The 20,034-nt window shown below is 48.7% G+C and overlaps 1 protein-coding gene across 3 annotated transcripts in view; it reads left to right on the forward strand.

Moving 5' to 3' along the window:
* RAD17 (RAD17 checkpoint clamp loader component) overlaps positions 1-20,034 on the forward strand; it is a 1,130,765-nt gene that overhangs the window by 994,091 nt on the left and 116,640 nt on the right. For all 3 annotated transcript variants that reach the window (XM_069627538.1, XM_069627537.1, XM_069627539.1), the window contains one exon: positions 10,012-10,132. In XM_069627538.1, the coding sequence (XP_069483639.1) occupies positions 10,012-10,132 (121 nt within the window). The remainder of the gene's footprint in view (positions 1-10,011; positions 10,133-20,034) is intronic.

Below are 20,034 nucleotides of genomic sequence, written 5' to 3' on the forward strand. Positions count from 1 at the left end.
CAACTGCCAACTTATCCCGGCAGTTAACAAGAAACTATCTGCCAAATATAGGGTATCTGCTTCTGACCCTGAATATTTGTCAAAACATCCAACTCCAGAGAGTCTGGTTGTTCAAGCAGCAACTTCATCGAACAGTAGATCTGCATACCCTACTGTTTCACAATACAAGGATGACAAGAGATGTTATGCTATTTCAAAAAAGGTCTTTTCTGCATGTAGCATGGCACTTAAATCCATTAATGCTACTTGTACGCTCGGAAGATTCAGCCATACACTTTGGGAGTGTGTTTATCAGCAGCTGACTGCCTCCCGGAAGGAGAAGAAAGGGAAGCTTTCCTGAACATCATTAAAGATGGTAAAGACGCAATGTGCGAATCCCTTCAAACTGGCATTGATTCCGCTGACAGTATCAGCAGGGCCATGGCGGCAAGTACTACAATTCGCAGGTTTGCATGGTTACGAAAGTTTGGTTTTGCTCCAGATGTTCAGGCCAGACTTTTGAATATGCCCTTTGACGGCTCTTCTTTATTTGGTAAAAAGGCTGCTGACAGTCTAGAGAAGCACTCCACTCTTGTTTGTTAAGATTTATCACCCTTAAAACTGTCTTATTAGTGGCTTTGACATCGGCCAGGAGGGTCTGAAAATAACCTTACCCTCATTCTATCCTCCTCTCCATCCAGGGAAAGAAGAAGAGAGGCTACATAGGCTGGATCCAAGGCGAGCCTTGAGTTTTTATATCAGCAGACTGGCTAGGATCAGACAGTCAGACCAACTATTCATAGGTTACACAGGGCAAAAACTAGGATTGCCAATTACAAAACAGACCATCTCCAGATGGATTATCTTAGCCATTCTAGAATGTTACAAATTGGCAGGGAAAGAGCCTCCTCAAAATCTTAGGGCTCATTCAACCAGGGGTATCGCAGCCTCTTCAGCCCTCCAGAGAGGGGTACCGATTTGGGACATATGTGCGGCTGCCACATGGTCGACCGCACATACCTTTACTGAATTCTACAATCTGGATTCCTCCTCTAGTCAAGAGACTAGATTTGGCAAAGCAGTGTTACACTCTGTTCACTCTTAAAAGGGAATATGACAATTTTACTCCCACCTCCGTTTACACACCACTGCTATGGGAATCTATCAAAGATAAGGAATACGTCTGAGGACACAATCCCTTCGAAGAACAAGTTGCTTCTTACCTGGTAACGTTCTTTCGATGGGATGTTCCTGCGACGTATTCTTTATCGCCCCTCCCATCCATCCCCTCAGTGAAACTTCCCTTGTGGTTGCAGCTTACGCTCCTTCAAGGTCAATAACCAATTCATGAACAGATAATTCCAAGCTACAAAACGGAACTGAGCAACGGACGCTGCGCGAGTCTGTTTATACGCATGATGACGTCGGCGCCGATACGGAGGCTGTCAAAAGGACACCGACTCGAGGGACGTCGACGCGCAGCGCCCTCTACTGAAAAAATATTCCTAGGCCAGCAAGCTGGAAGTGATCTATCAAAGATAAGTAATACGTCGGAGGAACATCCCATCGAAAGAACGTTACCAGGTAAGAAGTAACTTGTTCTTCTAGCACCTAGGATGTGGACTGGGATTGGACAGTCCCAACCCCAATCCTGGGCCACACACAACTGCTCACAAGCCCGCGAAGGGGCAGCATTCGAGGGGATTGGGTCCTCTGACGTATTCCATATCTATGACAGGTAATCACCACAGCTGTGCTGCTTCGGAAACTTTTCCGGCGTCTGCGTCCTGCGTCGATGACGTCGATACGCCGACGTCTAGGACCTCCTCCGACGTCCGACGTCATCCGATGTGATAAGTAGGACGCACGACGCCTGTAGCCTCAGTTCCGTTTTTTCCGCGAACGTGTTGCTTCGTGTTTCTCGGTTCTAAGCCTCGTCTCTTTGGAGTTCTGTTCTTTCTGGTTCTTCGAACCTGTTCGTTTGTGAATTTCGGCGATGTCTTCTACTTCGTCTTCAACCCCGCGTCCGGGCTTTAAGAAGTGCGGGGAGTGTGGGTCCAAGATGTCGGTGACTGACTCGCACGACGCCTGCCTCTGGTGCCTCGGGGAGGCCCACGACACGGATGACTGTGTTGACTGCCTGTCGCTCACGTCCAAAGCCTTACGCGAACGTAAGAAGAAGTTGTCGGTAGGTCGGGTGTCCAAGCCCCGGAAGTCGAAGTCGGCGGGGCTTTCGACGGATGATTCGAGGGGTGACTCTCCGCGTCATCGTCGGAAGTCTCGTCGGTCTTCTTCTAGGAGTGGGTCTCGCCACTCCTCGACCTCTTCGAGGCATTCTCGGAAGCGCCGTCACCGGTCGCCTTCCAGGTCCTCTTCCGAGGATTCTGCCCGGCACGTCGGTTACCCCACCAGCCGTGCGACGCCGGAGGAATGGGCTTCCTTCGGGAAGAAAATGTTGGCGATTCTTGAGTCGCAGGGTACTCAGCCGTCCGCGCCCCCGAGTGGGGTCGGCCGTGTGAGGTCGAGAGACGCCGCTCGCAAGAGTGGTCGGCACGAGTCACGGGAGCGGTCCCGTTCGGACAAGGAGGCTCGTTCTCGCCGTACCCGTTCCAGGTCCCGGTCCTCGACGCGTTCGAGACCGTGTGCTCCTGTTAAGTCTTCGAGGAAGACGTCGACGTCTGAGGCGTCGAGGGCGTCGACAGGCTTTCTCGAGGCTCCGGCTTCGAGGACGTCGTCGAGGCCGTCGACGTTCAGGTCGTCGAGGGACACGCTCGGGGCTCCGGCCTCGAGGGCTGTGTCGACGCCGCCGATACTGGAGGCGCTGCATGTGTCGACGCCGCCGATTTCCTCGACGTCGACCCTCTCGGCGCCGTTGCCGGTTTTCTCGGCGTCGGCGCCGATTCGCTCGACGCCATCGACGCCTTTCGTGTCGGAGGTGCCCCGTGTCACGGGTGTACCCCCTAGGAAGGCTCTGGTTAAGAGCAAGCACTCTCGGGTGCCTTTTCGCCACCTGGAATTTATTTCGGAGGCGGATGAGGATTCTGATGGCCTGGTTCCTAGTCTGGTGCCTGATGAAATTGTCTCGGGCCATAGTCAGTTTGACGATTTGAGGCAGTCACTGCATGATGCCAGTGGACTGGACACCTCCCCGGAGGTGGACTTTTGTAAGCCTGAGCCTGGCTCCCATGCCGATTCCTCGTACCGGCGCCTTATGGCTAGGGTGTCTGAGTATTTGGGATGGTCTGCTCCCCCAGGGGAGTTTGTGCAGGATGATCTGACGGACATCCTTGATGTTGGTCCCCCAACTGACCCGGTACTGCCGTTCCATATGGCTTTACAGAGAAGGGTGGCGGCGGCTTGGACTGCTCCGGAGAGTCTCCCGGCGGTGGGCAGATCCTTGTCGCGTAAATACCGTCCAGCCAGTAGCGACCCCTGCTACTTGACCAGGCACCCCACTCCGGAGAGTTTGGTGGTGCAGGCGGCCACGGCCCCGGCAAAGCAGGCGTCGTACCCTACCATCCCTCCTGATAGGGACGACAAACGTTTTGATGGCTGGGCGAAGAAAGTGTTTTCTTCTGGTGGTATGGCGCTTCAGGCGGCCAACTCCATTTGTGCCTTGTCACGTTTCACGCACACTCTGTGGAACTGTGTTGCGTTAGCGGCTGAACATATTCCCGAAGGGGTTGAACGGGAGGGTTTCCTTGCTATGGTCCAGGATGGTAAGGATGCCATGTGTGAGTCCGTTCAGTCGGGTCTGGACTTGGCTGAATGCGTCAGTGGGTCCATGGCGGCGAGCACCGTGATACGCAGGTTTGCGTGGTTGCGGAAGTCGGGGTTTGCTCCTGATGTGCAGTCCCGGCTCCTCAACATGCCCTTTGATGGTGAACACCTTTTTGGCAGCAAGGCTGACGAGAGCCTTGAGAGGTTGCAGACCTCAAAAGCTGCAGCGAAGTCGTTGGGCGCTGCAGTTCGCCAACCTCCGCCTTTTCGTCCTAGGGGACAGCAGTGGAGGGGTGGTTCCTTTCGCTATTACTCATCCTTCAGTAGAGCGAGAGGAGCTGGCAGTCAAAGAGGCCAACGCAGGGGTACCAGAGGTGGACGACAGGGTACCCGTGGTGCCAAGGCCGCTCGGGCAGTTACCTCTTTGCCCTCGGGTAACGCCGCAGCCGCTCCTACTCAGTCATGAGGCCATGTCCCATGGTTCGCCGGTTGGGGGAAGGCTGGCGCAGCATCTTGTAGAGTGGCAAGCCATTACTTCAGATGTGTGGGTTCTGGAGATCATAGCCCACGGCTACTGTCTTCCCTTTCGGCACAGGCCTCGCGACAATCCACCGGGGAACCTCTCTTTGAAGTGTCCGGATCCGCTCCTTGCGCAGGAAATTCAAGCCCTGCTGGAGAAAGGCGCTATAGAACTGGTGCCTGTAGCGGAGAGGAACAAGGGATGGTATTCCCCTTATTTTTTGATTTCCAAGAAAGACGGGGGATTGAGACCCATCATGGACTTGCGCGGTTTGAACAAACTCCTCAGGAAGGACAAGTTCAAGATGGTTACTCTCTCTCAAGTCCTCCAGGCCCTTCAGCTTCAGGACTGGTTGGTGTCACTCGACCTCAAGGATGCTTACTTCCATGTGCCGATCCATCCCAAGCACAAGAAGTACCTGAGGTTCGCGGTTGGCGACTCGCACTTTCAGTTTCGGGTCCTGCCGTTCGGATTGACCTCCGCCCCGAGGGTTTTCACCAAGCTCATGGTGGTGGTGGCAGCGCATCTCAGGCAAGGGGGGATTCACGTCTACCCCTACCTGGACGATTGGTTGATCAGGGGGAGCTCTCCCGAGCAAGTCCTGGATCATCTGTCCGTCACCTGCCACTCCCTCCACAGTCTGGGCTTCTCCCTCAATTTAAAGAAGTCCCATTTGACGCCAACGCAGAGGCTCCAGTACATCGGAGCAGTGCTCGACACTTCCCTGGGGCAGTGTTTTCCTCCCCAGGTGAGGGCTCTTCACATTCAGCAGATGGTGCACAAGTTTCAGCATGCCCAGACGCTCCCTGCGTTCGAGTTCTTGAGGTTGCTCGGCCTCATGGCATCCTGCATTCTTCTGGTGCCAGAGGCTCGCCTGCGCATGAGATCTTTGCAGTGGGCACTCAAGATGCAATGGTCGCAGTCCTCCGGCAGGATGTCGGACCCGATTCAGGTGCCGCCATCGGTCGCCCAGGACCTTCTGTGGTGGGCCGTCGAAGGCAACTTGCTGAAGGGGGCTCCATTTTGGCTTCCCTGGCCGGAGGTGACGATCGTGACGGATGCATCCCTCACAGGATGGGGAGCTCATGCCAACGAGCTGACAGTCAGCGGTCGTTGGTCTCCGTCGGAGTCCAGACTCCATATCAATCTGTTGTAGCAGAGGGCCGTCAGGCTAGCCCTGAAGGCTTTTCTGCCGACTGTGCGAGGAAGGAATGTCCTGATCCTGACGGACAACACGGTGGCCATGCACTACCTCAACAAAAAGGGGGGGGGCAGGGTCACTTCCTCTGTGCAGGGAGGCGATGCAGCTCGAGTTCTGGGCCATCCAGCAGGAAGTTTCGGTCTCGGCAGTTCATCTGGCCGGAGTCGAAAACGTGACGGCGGACGCTCTGAGCAGGCAGAGCGCGATCTCTCACGAGTGGGAGTTGGCTCAGGAGATTCTCCTGGAGATCTTCGCCCTTTGGGGGACCCCTCAAGTGGATCTCTTCGCCTCCAGTGTCAACCGGAAGTGCGGGAGGTTCTGCTCGCGGGAATTTCCTCCAAGAGGGGCCTTAGGAGACGCGTTCGTGGTGGATTGGTCGTTCCCGCTGCTGTACGCGTTTCCTCCAGTCCCCGTCATCCCGTAAGTGCTGCGGAGGTTGCGGAAGTTCGGTTCCCGGATGATCCTCATTGCTCCGGCGTGGGCTCGGAGGACGTGGTACCCGGACCTTCTCGACTTGTCCATCTGCCCTCCACGTCGTCTTCCCTACCGAGACGATCTGCTCTCACGGGAGGGGGGTCTGGTTCTCCATCCAGAGGTCAGATCCCTCAACCTTCACGCTTGGCTTCTGAAAGGTTGAGGTATAGGGATTGGGACCTCCCTGAAGACGTGATGGAGGTGTTGCTTTCGGCCCGAAGGCCAGCAACTAAGTCTCTGTACCGTTGCCGTTGGCGTAAGTTCTGCGACTGGTGCAGAGTTCGGAATGTGGATCCTTTTGCATGTGACATCCCCATGGTTCTGTCCTTTTTGCTTTCTTTGGCCCACAGGGGCTTGCAAGTGGGTACCATTAAAGGTTACCTGGCAGCGCTGTCCATCTTTAAGCGCTCGTCTGATGAGTGTTCTTACTTTAAGATCCCTTTAATTTCACAGTTTCTGAAAGGGCTCACTAATGTGTTCCCTCCGTCACCTTTCCTGGTGCCCGGTTGGGATTTAAACCTTGTTCTTAGGTTTCTTATGGGTGCTCCGTTTGAGCCTTTACATTTTTGCCCTTTGAGGCTGTTAACTCTGAAAACTGTGTTTTTAGTTGCGGTTACTTCCGCTCGCAGAGTGAGTGAGTTGCAGGCACTTTCAGTTAAGCCACCCTTCACTGTATTTCACAAGGACAGGGTTGTCCTTCGAGTTCGTCCTTCTTTTCTTCCGAAGGTAGTGACGGAATTTCATTTAGCCCAGAAGGTTGTTCTTCCGGCATTCTATCCTCCTCCGCATCCTGGTAAGGAAGAGGAGAGGCTCCATAGGCTTGATCCTAGGAGAGCTTTAAGCTTTTATGTTTCACGCATGTCCCGGGTCAGAGTGGACGATCAACTCTTTATTGGTTACGCTGGTAAGCGTTTGGGGCAAGCTGTGACGAAACAGACTTTGTCCCGCTGGATTGTTTTGGCCATCTCGGAGTGTTACCGCTTGGCGGGTAAGGACCCACCGGCTGGCTTGCGGGCCCATTCTACCAGGGGCATGGCTGCATCTACTGCCCTGCAGAGGGGTGTTCCTATTCGCAACATCTGTGATGCAGCCACCTGGGCTTCAGTACATACATTTGTACGGCATTATTCCCTCGATTCCATCAGAGGGCAGGATCTGGCCTTTGGCAAGGCGGTCCTTTGCTCTGCTATTTGATTGGCTATTCTAATTTTGTTTATAAATTCTTTCCCTCCTCCTTGCTCTGGTACTGCTTTGGGAGTCTGTCATAGATATGGAATACGTCGGAGGACCCAATCCCCTCGAAGAACAAGTTACTTTCTTACCTGGTAACGTTCTTTCGATGGGATGGTCCGACGACGTATTCCATATCGCTCCCGCCCTGCCTTCCCCGCTGCAGAATTTCTTTTGCGATTGCAGCTTACGTTCCGCAAGGCTTTGTGTCTGACTGGCAGTTGACTTCTGTCACACGTTCTGGGGGAAAAAACTACAACTGAGGCTACAGGCGTCGTGCGTCCTACTTATCACATCGGATGACGTCGGACGTCGGAGGAGGTCCTAGACGTCGGCGTATCGACGTCATCGACGCAGGACGCAGACGCCGGAAAAGTTTCCGAAGCAGCACAGCTGTGGTGATTACCTGTCATAGATATGGAATACGTCGTCGGACCATCCCATCGAAAGAACGTTACCAGGTAAGAAAGTAACTTGTTCTTCTCGGGCGAGTGCATGACCTTATAAGGACTTTTCTGATCTAACAACGCAGGAAGGTCAAATAACAAAATGGCCAAAGACCAGCAAAACTCTCGCGGCACGGCCATGTTAGGGCACTAGCCATGTTTAATAGCCATACGCTGTAAACCGGAACTTGCACACCGAAAATAATACAAAAACAGTAAAAATGTAACTGCTGCCACCAATTTGTTTTTAGACACATATAAAAGTAACCAAAATCCTGTGTACAAAGCTTAGGTGATACAAACATATCCCCATTGCACTGCACTTTAAGGTGCTATGTTCAGTGTTAAAAAGTACAAGAATTCAAAAGGGAACGCCCATTTCCCAGTACTGAAAGTCTGAAGGACTGACTGGTTTCCCAATCAGAAGTGAGCAAAAGGCAAGGGAAGTGAAGCTGAAGGCTGCACCTCCCTTCAAAAAGTCAGGACAGGTTCACAACCAGAGTAAAAAGAATGGAGTTCCATAGGAACTTTTGGAGAGAAAGTTCCAAAAAGAAAATCTTTCCTAACAGCTTGTTTGGTTCCTGTCGCCACCAAAAGTACAGGTTGCTTCTCAGTTGTTTCCCCATAGAAGGAACTTTAGGGGATGCACTAATTGTCAGTTGAACATTCATTCTCTTATGCATGTTTCCTCCGATGTGCCTCATTCGGCTGGTTCAATGAAGGTTGAGGAAATATGGGTCCACAATGATTTTGATCGCCCTGGATTAGGAATGGACATTGTACCAAGACTTTTGGAGTTGTCCCTTTTGTAAGCCCCGTTTTCGCTCTCTGAGGGTGTACCTGCTGTCCCCCGGCGTAGGATGAAGTTCCCCAGCAGAATCTCTACTGTGTCATCCTCCTGCTTGGCTTTTTGAGCATGTGGCATAAGGACTTGAATCTGTCCGACACAGTTCTGGAAATCATACTATCAGCCAAGGGCCCCGATACTAAATTCATATATGCCTGAAGATCATGTAAGTTCTCCAGTTTGTGCCAGAGGAGCAGCCTCCTCCTAGTCCTCTGTTTTGTTCTGCCAATTGCTAATACAGCTTTCAAATTGGCATGGTGTGAAAGGCTATCTGTGTTCAAGGGGGTACTACCTTAACTTCTGCTATTCTACAGAACAGTTTGATAGAGCCGACAATTGTTTTTCGGCCATGGTAGTTTCATGGTAGTTTGTTGTTCCAGCGTATAATTAGAACTTACTCTTGATGTTCTTGATCGCCTCTGCCTTTGAAACCATGCTGTTTTCTTTGACTTTTCACTCTGTGATTTTCCTGGTTGCGGTCACTTCCACTAGATGAGTGAGTGAGCTCCAGGATCTGCCTTTCAAGACTCTGTACTTTCCATTTTCCAGGGAAATGGTTGCTTTGAGGTTAGGCAGAAATTCCATCCCACTGCATTGTCTGAACTTTACCTCTCCCAGGAGACTTGTTTACCTTTTTTCCTTTTCATCCTTTTCTTTCTTTCAAGATTAAGATGCCCTTTTTTCCTGAGCCCCAAGAGGGTCTTGAGCCTTGACATCTGTTGCCAGGAAAACAAACAACTTTTTGTCCTCTTAGCTAGTGTTTAGGCTGTCTGAGCAGTGACCAAATTCACTCCGTCTCTGTGTATTGTCCTTTGCATCTCAGAAAGCTATGCTTTAGCTAACAAGGGAGTGTTCGTTCTACTGACTGTGACTTCTCTCCAGGGAGGTTGGTCCAGTTATAGATCTATATTAAGCTGAGACTTGGGCTGCCTTGCCCAGGTTTGCTTAACATAACTACTTAGATTATTCGGCTTGTGAAGAATGCGAGATTTGGTCATTCCGTCCTCTAAAAACTTCTGATATATGTGCTGGTTCCTCGCTGTCCTCCCTCCTTACTGTACTGAAAACCTTGGGAGGGTTTCAGTTATGTGGAATCTGGAGGATAACTTTCAGTAGAATAAAAAACTACTTCCCTTCAGTTTTTTCTTTTAAATGGAGATTTCCTTCATCCCACAGATTACACATCTGCACATTCATCTATTCCCTCCAATCGATTGCTTATAACCGGTAGCTTTTCTGCAGTGAGGGGTACAAATGGCAGAATTGAGGTAATGAGTGGCTCTATATGTGCACCCCTAAGGTTAAGTCTGCCACTATGCATGCCAAGGTGAAACAGCGCATAACCGCAGTGTTGCCACTTGATGGCTGATGGAGGAAAATCTTCTGAATCTGTCTGCACTTGTGAAGATACTTCAAAGATGATTAATTTTTGGAAGGAAAAGACTTTTCCATCAGAAAAAACATTAAGTAATTTGCTATGCTATGATTTAGAATTCCTTGATTGTCCATTTTACTTGCTCCTCGGCCATTTTGATTTTGACATCCTAAAAAGTAAATATTTATCTTTATTATGATTTGTTTTTTTTCTGTGTAGAATCGTGAAAATTGTTCTGCTGCAAAGTCACTGTTTTCAAGTTTCTGCTTGCCACCTTCCTGCCTGCAAACCCAGCTATTACCATATCTTGCCATGCTGACCAATCCAATGAGAAATCAAGGTACGCACACTAAACCAAATTTGCTGTTTATTCATTCCAATACATTTGAATAGTTCAATACCTACACTCCAATTACTGCATTGCAGATGGAGCTGTGCCAAATGTGTCTTCAGTTGCTGTGAAATCTATCTTGCTTGAATGGGATTGTGAATTATTCAGTTTTTCATTTGTAAAATAAGGAAAATGTCTTAAGAACAAAATTCTGAAAATAACAGTTCTAATTATAGTTACTGTTAGGTGGAATTTTCATTTTGTGTGCAATTCTCCCCACTTAGTGAGTCCCTCAGTACCTTTTGCTGGACTATTGGATTTTTGTCTGACTCTCCTGAGTGAGTGGAAACCCTTTTCCTCACACTCATTCTTTTATGTGACTCTGAGAACCCCTTTTGCTTTCTCTTGATGGAGTCTGCTTTCCTCCATCTTCTTATGGCATCTGTATTTTCTTATTGACGCACACAGCACCTTCTGTGCAGTGTTGCTGAAAGCTTCTTGAGCTTCACTCTTTGATTTTCCTATATTTTCCTGTGCTAACTTAAGGTTACCAGGATAGGGGGATATGTTTTATCTTACCTATGCTTTTCTTTTGTATGTTAAGGAGAGAAAGAGAAGGTTCTAATTAAGGAAACCCTTGCTCCCCACTGCACACCAATCTGCTGTTAACATTCAAAAGTTGTAGCATGTAGTTATGGATCTAAACATAGGCAGTGTGTAATGTATTCAATAATCCACAAATCATTGTGTATCTGTTTCAAGTTTCTACGTGGTGATTCTTCAAGCAACAGAACAAAAAATAAAGGCATACAATCAAAACAATTCAAAAACGATGAGCTCAACGTGGTTTGGAAACTTGGAGGTCACAAACTCCTCAGGTCATCATCCTGCAGTCTGTCTGCTTGGATCCAATTCTGATTGGGTGCCTGACTGTCCCCACCCAAAGTTTGAATGAAGCATGCATGCTGATTGGCTGGGTTCCTGCATAAAAGGCAAGGGTCTGGGTCATGATGCTGAAGCCAGAGTTCGACCACTGGAAGATCCATTCGAAGAAGAGTAAAGAAGAGGGCGTCTGCATCTTCCTCCAGCGACCGCCAAAGCCGACTGAGTGGCCGCTGCTGCTTCAGCCCTTTTCTGTACGACGGGGAAGATCCAGACCGGATGACTTCCTCCCTTGGACTGGTGGGCCTAGCCAGTCTCGAGACAGGCTGCAGTTTAAGCCATCCCACAAAGTGCTGTGACCTTCTGGGCCTAAAATACCCGAATACTCTGGGACCTCTGGCACTGCTACAGTGCATTGTCTTGTCCACCGCGATTCTGGCTGCAAACTCGTGGGCATCCGTCTGGGCCTGCAGGGACTCCATCCTGATCGTAGAAGTCCCCTCAGAAGAGTCGAGGATTGAGAGTCAGAGGAAAGTTTTCCAGGTGACAACTGTTGCTGCTACAAAGCCTGTGCCGAGCCTCCACAACCAAGTGCCGCAAAGATAGTCTGCTGGGCATCCTGGTGACCGATTCAGACCATCTGCTCCCACCAAATGTTCCTCCTCCAGCCACCAAGGTGAGTGACCCGAACCAGAGCTGCTGTTGTCTTCCCGTGGGGACCTACCAGTGACATTCTTCTTCATCATAGAGGGTACTGTCTTACTCCTGTGAACTTGCCAAGGAATTGTATGGGTTGCTGTATGCTCCTCCTGAGCTTCTTGAGTCACGTTGGGGTGGATGACCCAACCATGTTCTCTTGTGCCTAAGGACATCTGTCCTAGAGGCAGAAATCCTCCATGTGGCCTGCCTAGCCCCTGCCCCTCAACCCTTTTGAATCCAATTTCGTTAATGGCTTTATAAGAAATGCATCATCTTTGAATTTGCCAACTTGGACAGCATCTGCCTTTCTTCGTTCTACTGCCCACCGTTCACTAGTCCCCCATCCCTCACCAGTGCCTCTATCTGACTTTTGAGACTTTCATTTCACAGATGAGGTGGGACTTCTAAAGTGTAGGCCTACACAAAGTTATCTAACTTGCCAGTATAGTCCCCACCAAACTTTGCAAAAAAAGTATATGATCGGCTAGTATATAGTATATGATCCACCAAGTTGGGGGAGGTTTTGTGGGGGATGGGGGGGTGAAACGTTATGGGGGGGCTCCCAAACATTTTTATTTTCTCCAAATTTGCAGCAGGAGCATGTGTTTTGGTCAAAAAGAGTGCCTTTGTGTCTTTGGTGGGAATCAGACCAGTACTTTTGTTGGAAACGATTGAAATGTACCTCTCTAAAAATTTGTGATATCTGGGTCTGCTCCTCGGAACCATTTCCTGTTCGCTCCGTGACCGACGTGTCATTGGTCTGGGTACGGAGTGCTGTCGGAGAACTTTGGACACGGCCGGTGGTTGGCTGGAGGGAAGTGTGCTGTGTGTCAACAATGTTTGCAAAACGGCGCCATGGTATCTCGGAGGACAGTGCGCCGGCGGAAGGGTATGAAAAATGTTCTGTATGCCATGTGTTGGCCGCAGCAAGGGAGGGAAAGGGTAGGCGAGTGACAAGTGGTTAATGTGACATATGTAAGTAGGTGGAAGAAAACTGAGGAGTGGCTGCAGTATTGGTTCGTATAGCGCGATTTCCCTGGTACCTAGACAGCCGACACCTTTGTGTGGTGATTTCAAGCAGCTGTCGTAACGGCATGATAGCTTCTGCCGAGAGTGGTTTGCGGCGACCTCTTTCCATGGTGATTGGTGGCAGTTGATTTTAAGTAATGAGTGAGTTGCACTTGGCATAGGGTGGGAGCGTGGATGCCTGTACTATGCGGATGGATTGCGGTAGTTGGGGACATGGTGGCCTGCATGGGTTCATGTAGTTGTAGTGGGTCTGTTGAAGGATTAGACTATTGGGTGCATGGCCGAAGGCCGTAGGCTGGAGCCCATGCTCTGAAGAGTCTAGGGCTTCAGCTCACCCACTGCAACTATGCATGTGTTACTCTGTATCCGGTAGAGGGGGGTGCTTGCATAGTGTGGTGTGTGCAGATTGGTTGGAGTAGGAGCAATGTTGCGAACAGTATGTGGGTAGGTTTAAAGTGACACATTCCTTTGTGAATGGAAGTGGGTATGTACGTACTATGTGAATGAAAGTGCACAGGGGTGCAGGAGACAGTGTTGTGTTTCTACATTGTGGTAAGTGTAGCAATTTTTCCTGTATGGCGGTGTGCAGGTTAGGTAGGAGTGCTGTGTATGTGGATTGTCATAGTTGGTGAAATGGATGGTGCCATTATGTAGCAGTGAGAGTGTTGAAGGCTTTGACTGTTAGGTGCATGGGCGAAGGCCATGCACTCAAGAGGCTAGGATTTTAGGACACACACAGCAGTTAGAGGGTGGTGACCTGATGGAATAGAGCAGGTGATGTGTACTTGACGATGGTGGCGTGAAAAGGCATGCAGTGTGGGCACTGGGTGCTAGGTTTGCATACTGTCAGTATGGAAGAGGATATGGTAGAAGCGCACCTTAAATGTGCTTGGTTACTATGCTGTGTGCTGATTTGTTGAAGTAGGGCCAATGTTGTAAAAAGGTTGTAGGTAGGACACAAACGGCAGTAATGCATTTTGGATTCTGCAGCAGTTAGAGGGTGGTGACCTGTAAAAGAATGGGTGTGGAGCACATTTCAGACGCAATAGAGCAGGAGAAGTGAGTGCCATGCATGCATGTTTGGTTTTGCAGGTCAGGACACTGTTACAACATGGTAAGGTTGCGAAAGTTGGGTTGAAGTTCCGTTATGTAGGTTACGTTTGTGCACAATGTTAGCTGCCCACATTTTCGCATGCATGGATTCATAGTGTTGTTCTGGGTGTGGGCAAGGGTGGTCTGTTGTGTGCATGGCGAAAGGTGTGCTGGGTGAGCTGCAGGATCATTGTCGATGCTGACATAGGGCATCCTGTAGGAAAGGTTTCTGACTGAGGGGCTTTGGAAGCAAAGGGAACGTGTTCTCAGAGTGTTTAACGGGAAATTTGGAGTTTTGTACAGAAATGATAGTGTGCAATGTCGAGGTTCAGTATGTTATTGATGCAGGTTTTATTTAAGATTTCATAGTCACCAATAACCGCCAGTAAGGGAGTGTTGGAAAATTCGAGTGCAAAGGGAAGAAGTATTGTGTCTGCTTTACTGGGGCGTGGCCCTAGCTGTAGCTGGGAAAGCGCATGTGCCACCTCATGGCCTTCTGAGCATGGATCCTTCGCAAATGGAACTGTGGGGATTCTCCAATGAAGATTTGAGGGTGTGGTTCACCGTAAGGGGCAGTGATATATTTACCCAAAGTTCGATGCAGTGAAGTTGGCAGAGATGGACAGACGGCGAGTGCTTATAGTCGGTGATACCTTTGTGCACAATCTGCACAGGTATGCCGTGGAAAGAGGCTTCGATACTGACTTTCAGTTGGAAGGAGTGCAGGCTTTTTGGGGCACAGTTTGAGTGGGGTTTCAGGAGCATGGATCTCCTTTGCAAATTTGTGGCTTCTGTTGGTACTGTAGATGTGGTGGTCGTGCATTTTGGAGGACTATATTTGGGGCGCATGTCGTGCTTAAGTTTGCTTGCTTACTTTAAAAAGTTGATGGCAGCTGTGATGCAGCTATTTCCTACTGCAAAGGTGATTTTCTCATTCATGACACCAAGAGGACATTGGTAGCATCCCGGTGTAATTTGTCCACAGCCAGTGGTTGGAAGACGTTGGATAAACAGAAGCATGTGAGACTTTATGTGCAGTGCTGGGATGTTCTGCACCGACTATGAAAGCATTAATAGCCAGCAAGATTGCCAGTGGTTCCAAGGAAATGGCATTTTCTTTTACTTCTATTGGCAATGCTGTTGTGTTGGCCACTATGCACAAAGCTTTGCAGAGAATACTGTAGCAATGTAAGATAACCGTTCATCTTCAGTCGAGAAAAATGTCAGGAGGAGAAGCAAACAGTTAGCAATAGAGAGAAAACAAGAAAAAAAAATTATGAATGCACATACATAAAAAACACACAACAAAAAACAAATGTGTGTTTTTAGAGACAATCCTAAAGACACAATCCACACCCCTGTCTCACATCCCCCCCTCCAAAACCCCCTAAACCCCTTCCCCCTCCAGTTTCTAGCACAGTAATGCCGAGGATTCTGCAGGACTTTGAGGATTAGACGTGGCAGATGCAGCTGTTTTTAGGATGGCACCTATAGCTTTGGCACTGTGGAGGCTAAGCCATTGGGCAATGTGGTTGCTGGTTGTGGTGTGTACACAAACACTGTTACAGAAGGTCTGTTTGTACAGATAAATGTAGGAGGCTATGGTGAAAGTGTGCAAAGTAAGGGGCATGCATCCTGTTTGAATGCATGCAATGCACACACTTGCTTAACGTTGCTAATATACATTCCCTGCTGCGTTTGTGGGATCCCTTTTCTGACATTTGTAGTACATGCATTACAATGGGAAAACCATATTGTGAAGTGTACAAGGGACATGGCAGGCATCATGTTGTTATGAGTTCTTTGTGTACATCATATGATATGATGTGCTATGGTATTTTGTGCCATTTGTATTGCGCCACCATACAAGTGTGTGAAGGTGCGCTGAGGAAAGAGGCGGAACGAAGGCCACACAGACATTGATTCCTCTAGGCCAGCTGACATTGAGAGTGCGCAAGTGAATGGGAAAGGGGAGGGCAAAGTGCAATGCGTGGGAACAATAAAAAATAGAAATACATTCAACTACGCCCGGTGCTGGCAAGTGCAAGGCTAAGTGTAGACATCAAGTGGTGGCTGGACTGTTAGGATTCTAGAAAAAAGTCCCCAAGTGTAGAGGTTGGCAGAAAGCCAGCGCACAGGTGGAACTGTAGGGAGGGAGGCGGCCTGGGGGGGTTTATAGGGTGGGTAGGAAACAAATGCAGAATACTTTTTAGCCAGGAAGTGAGCAGAGCAGAGGAGAGGAGGAGAAAAAGAAGCAGCACATGGAAAGGTTTTCAGGTGATTTCAGAGCCTACAATGCTTATCCTCAAGGTCCAGGGAGACCCAGAGCGTGTTGCACAGGGAGGCCCCAGCAGAAGAAACACATCTACCACCATCTGGTTGCATGTAGAAGCAACTGACCCGGAGGGAGTAGGAGGTGGAGTGGGAAGATCTGGAAAAAGCAAATATTTAGGAAGTGAGAGTGCAAGGTATTGAGGTCCCAGGTTCTAGAAGGCATTCTGCATAATGCACAGGGCTTTTATTTTATTGTTTGCTGCCACTGGGAGCTATTACAGCCATTTTAGTCGAGCAGAGATACGATCCCTGCCGTTCAAGCGAAGGACACCTTGCGCTCTCCTCTTATGGATGAGTTGCTGAGGGCGCAGAGTGGAAGCTGGCAGATTTAAAAAGAGCCTGTGGCAACAGTGCAACGTACAAAGCACCACACCCGTGCAGATACTGACCTTTTGGAAAGTGACTGTAGGTTGCTAAAATACATTCAGTGGTGGCTTTAGTGACTTCTTTTATGAGTTATGTAGTAGGTGGCTTAGTGGGGAACAATTTGCGTACCATTGTGGGAAGAAAAGACCAGAGTTCCTGTTTCACTAATATAGTGTATGATATGGGTAAATCAAAACATTGCAAGCACATACCAACAAATTGCCACTTCAAGGTAGGACATGGGATGAACATCAGTATGCGTTTTAAAAGCGTAGTGGATGCTTAGAGGCAGATATTGTGCGCAGAGGCACTTAAAACAGAGTTCTGACCATACTGCCAAAAAATGTCAATACATTTGTTTTGTGGTGATGGGTGCTTATGTGGATGAATGTGCATGTTTAACTCCTGGAATGTTTCACTGAACTTTCCACTGGACGTGCTTCCCAATAAAAGCAAACGTGCGGGCTGATTTTGTAACGGTACATGTGAAGTCTTGTGGAGAACTGTCATTATAAGATGGTGAAGTCTTGGAGGGCACTGGTGGATGCGGGTATCTGGTCATTTTATCGAATGTAGTACCGTCAAATGCCATTCCATCTAAACAATTGCATTGAATGCATGTAGATAAAGGGTTTAGTTTCATTTTAATGGGTTTTAAAGGGTAAAAAAGGGGGGTTGAGGGGGACCCCCTTTAAAAAATTAATAAATAAATAAACACATTCGATGCAGTTTTTTCCGATGCAGTTATTTCAATGGAATGGTCTGCCGATGGTAAGATTTCGATGGAATGACTATAAACTATGCATTCGTGTGTGAGTACTTACCAATCTAATAAGGGCGTGGTGGGAAGAGGATAGTGGAAAGGGAAGGACTGTTCAGATACTTTGCGAGGCGCACATGCTACATTTTGTGCTTTTGAACATTCTGGCCAATGGAAATGCGATAGTTGCAATTGTCCAGTCAGGTGTTTAGAGTGTGCGTCACAGGAAAGGGCGGTCATATTTGGTTTCATTACTGTATATAGTGAGGCTGGCAGAGATGGTGAGACGCACAGTTTTCATACTGGATGATCGCTTTGTGCTAGATCTGCTCCAGTATGCCGTGGAAAGAGGCCTTAATGGCAATTTGAATTTGGGCGAAGTGATATATATATTACACTGCCACGGTAGTGGCTGTGTAGTTATGGTTAAGTTGCTGTTTCCATAGGAAGAGCACTTTTTGGGCTGTTTATAACTCCGCTCCCCCTGGAATAATCCTCACCAAACTTTGCAAAAAAAAAGTATATGGGCCATTCCGAATTGTTTTGCAAAGTTTGGTGATGTTTGGGCCGGAGGGGAAAATGTATAGGGGAGGACCCCAACACGTCTTTTTTCCCATAGACTGAATGGGGGGAAAACTTTGCGCACGGCTACAGGCAAAACCGCTGGATGGATTTTCACCAAATTTGCGGTAGGGGCAGGGGCTTGGTCCCGAAAGCGTGCTTTTGTAAATTTGGTGACAATCCGTGCAGTACTTTTCTTTAAAATGACCAAAAAGTATGTCTAAAAAAATTAGTAATATCTATGTCCGCTCCGCGGTCACACTTCCCTGTTCGCTCCGCGGACAAGATACCGATTGGCTAAGGGGCTGGTGTCATGACCGCGGACACGCAACGTCTTTGCCGATTGGCTGCAGCGAGCCGTGATGTGCATCAGAATGTGTGGATGCGCCCGACATCTTGGATCCGACGACAGTGCGGTCGCAACCAGAGGTGAAATTCTCTTTTGGAAACTGTTTTGGTCTGCTACAGTGTTTGAGGAGGTCCAGAGAGTAAGAGATGGGTGAAATACTGTACTTGTTTAGGCGGCAGGTGTTAATGATGTATTCGCCATGCCCGCCTTGTCCAGGATGTTTGTAAGTACTGAAAATGAGGGGTCTCATAAGGATAGTACTTCAGTCCGTGCTGTGCGCAGGCAACTTCAAACTGTTCTAAGGACACGCGTGGTGTTAGCGAACACTACAATTGAGTACATGCTGTAGTTCCTATTTTTGTTTGTATGGGTGTGCTACTATTTTATACGCCGCCATTGGTGTGATATGCTGTGGTGGTTGTGGCCAGGGCCTAGAGTCTTGGCCCTGGCCACATCCACCGCAGCATATTGCAGCTATACCTACACCCATCGTCTTGCTTATTGATCAGGTGTTTGTGGGGAGGGACTAGAGTCTTGAATGCATGGCTAAAGGCCATGTACACAAGATCAAATTTGTACGTAGAGAATTTATAAGGCACTATGGGTGCGATATGCTGTGGTGGTTGTGGACAGTACGTAGACTGGACAGTACGTAGAGTTTTGGCTGCATGGCTGAAGGCCACGCACCCGAAAACAGTTATAAGCACTGCAGTCATAAGCCACTATGGGTTTCATATACTGGACACCCATGCATTCAGATATATATGGCCTTAGACCCAAGACTCTAGCCTCCGGCCACAACCACTGCACCATATCACAGCTATAGATACACCCGTAGTATCAAACATCAATTTATACGTAGTGGAATTATAAGCCGCAATGGGTGCAATATGCTGTGGTGGTCATGGCTAGGATGTAAAGTTTTGGGTGCATGGCCTTTTTATAAGTAGTGAAGTTGTAAGGCACCATGGTTTTCATATAGTACATTGATTGTGGCCAGGATGTACAGTTTTGGCTGCATGGCTGCAGGCCATAGGCCGTGAGCCATACTTCCGAAACTCTAGGCCCTGTCCACAACCACCACACCATAGCACAGCAATGCATACACCCGTAGAATTGCTTAGCGGTCAGATGGTTCTGGGGAGGGTGTACAGTCTTGGGTGCCGAAGGCCATGCACCCAAGAACGTCCTTATAAACAGTGGAGTTATAAGCCACTGTACACCCATCCATTCGAAAATCTCTGGACATACATCCAAACCTCTACGCCCTGCCCACAACCACTGCAGCATATTAGACAGCCATGTTAGTGGCTGTGTAGTTATGGTGAAGTTGCTGTTTCCTTTCCATAGGAAGAGCACTTTTTGGGTGCCTTAAAACTCTGCTCCCCCTGGACAAATCCTCACCAAACTTTGCAAAAGAAAAAGTATATCGGCCACTCTGAATTTCTTTGGAAAGTTTGATGTTTGGTCCGGGGGGGGGGGGGGAGTTATAGAGGAGGGGTTCCCAAAACGTCTCTTTTCCCCTTTGACTGAATGGGGGGAAAAGTTTGTGTCCGCAGACATGTGGCGCTTTCCCTGATTGGTTGTGGAACAGCGTGAAGTACGTCGGCTTTCTTCGGTGCCCCGCCATCTTTTATTCATGTTTTGGTGTACGCGGAGATCGCCAGTAACACATACAAAACAAGACAGCATTTCACTTGTCACACTTATGAAATACTATTTGATAGTATGAAATACTATTTCAGAAGGTGACCTTTAAGGAGGCTGGGATGGGATGTAGCAGCACAAACTGAAAAAGGGGAGTTTTCTTGTCACCAAAGTCATACGGTTAAATCAAAG

The sequence above is a fragment of the Ambystoma mexicanum genome, chromosome 6p, assembly GCF_040938575.1.
Source record: "Ambystoma mexicanum isolate Mex_15411 chromosome 6p, UKY_AmexF1_1, whole genome shotgun sequence".
NCBI classification, from domain to species: Eukaryota; Metazoa; Chordata; class Amphibia; order Caudata; family Ambystomatidae; genus Ambystoma; species Ambystoma mexicanum.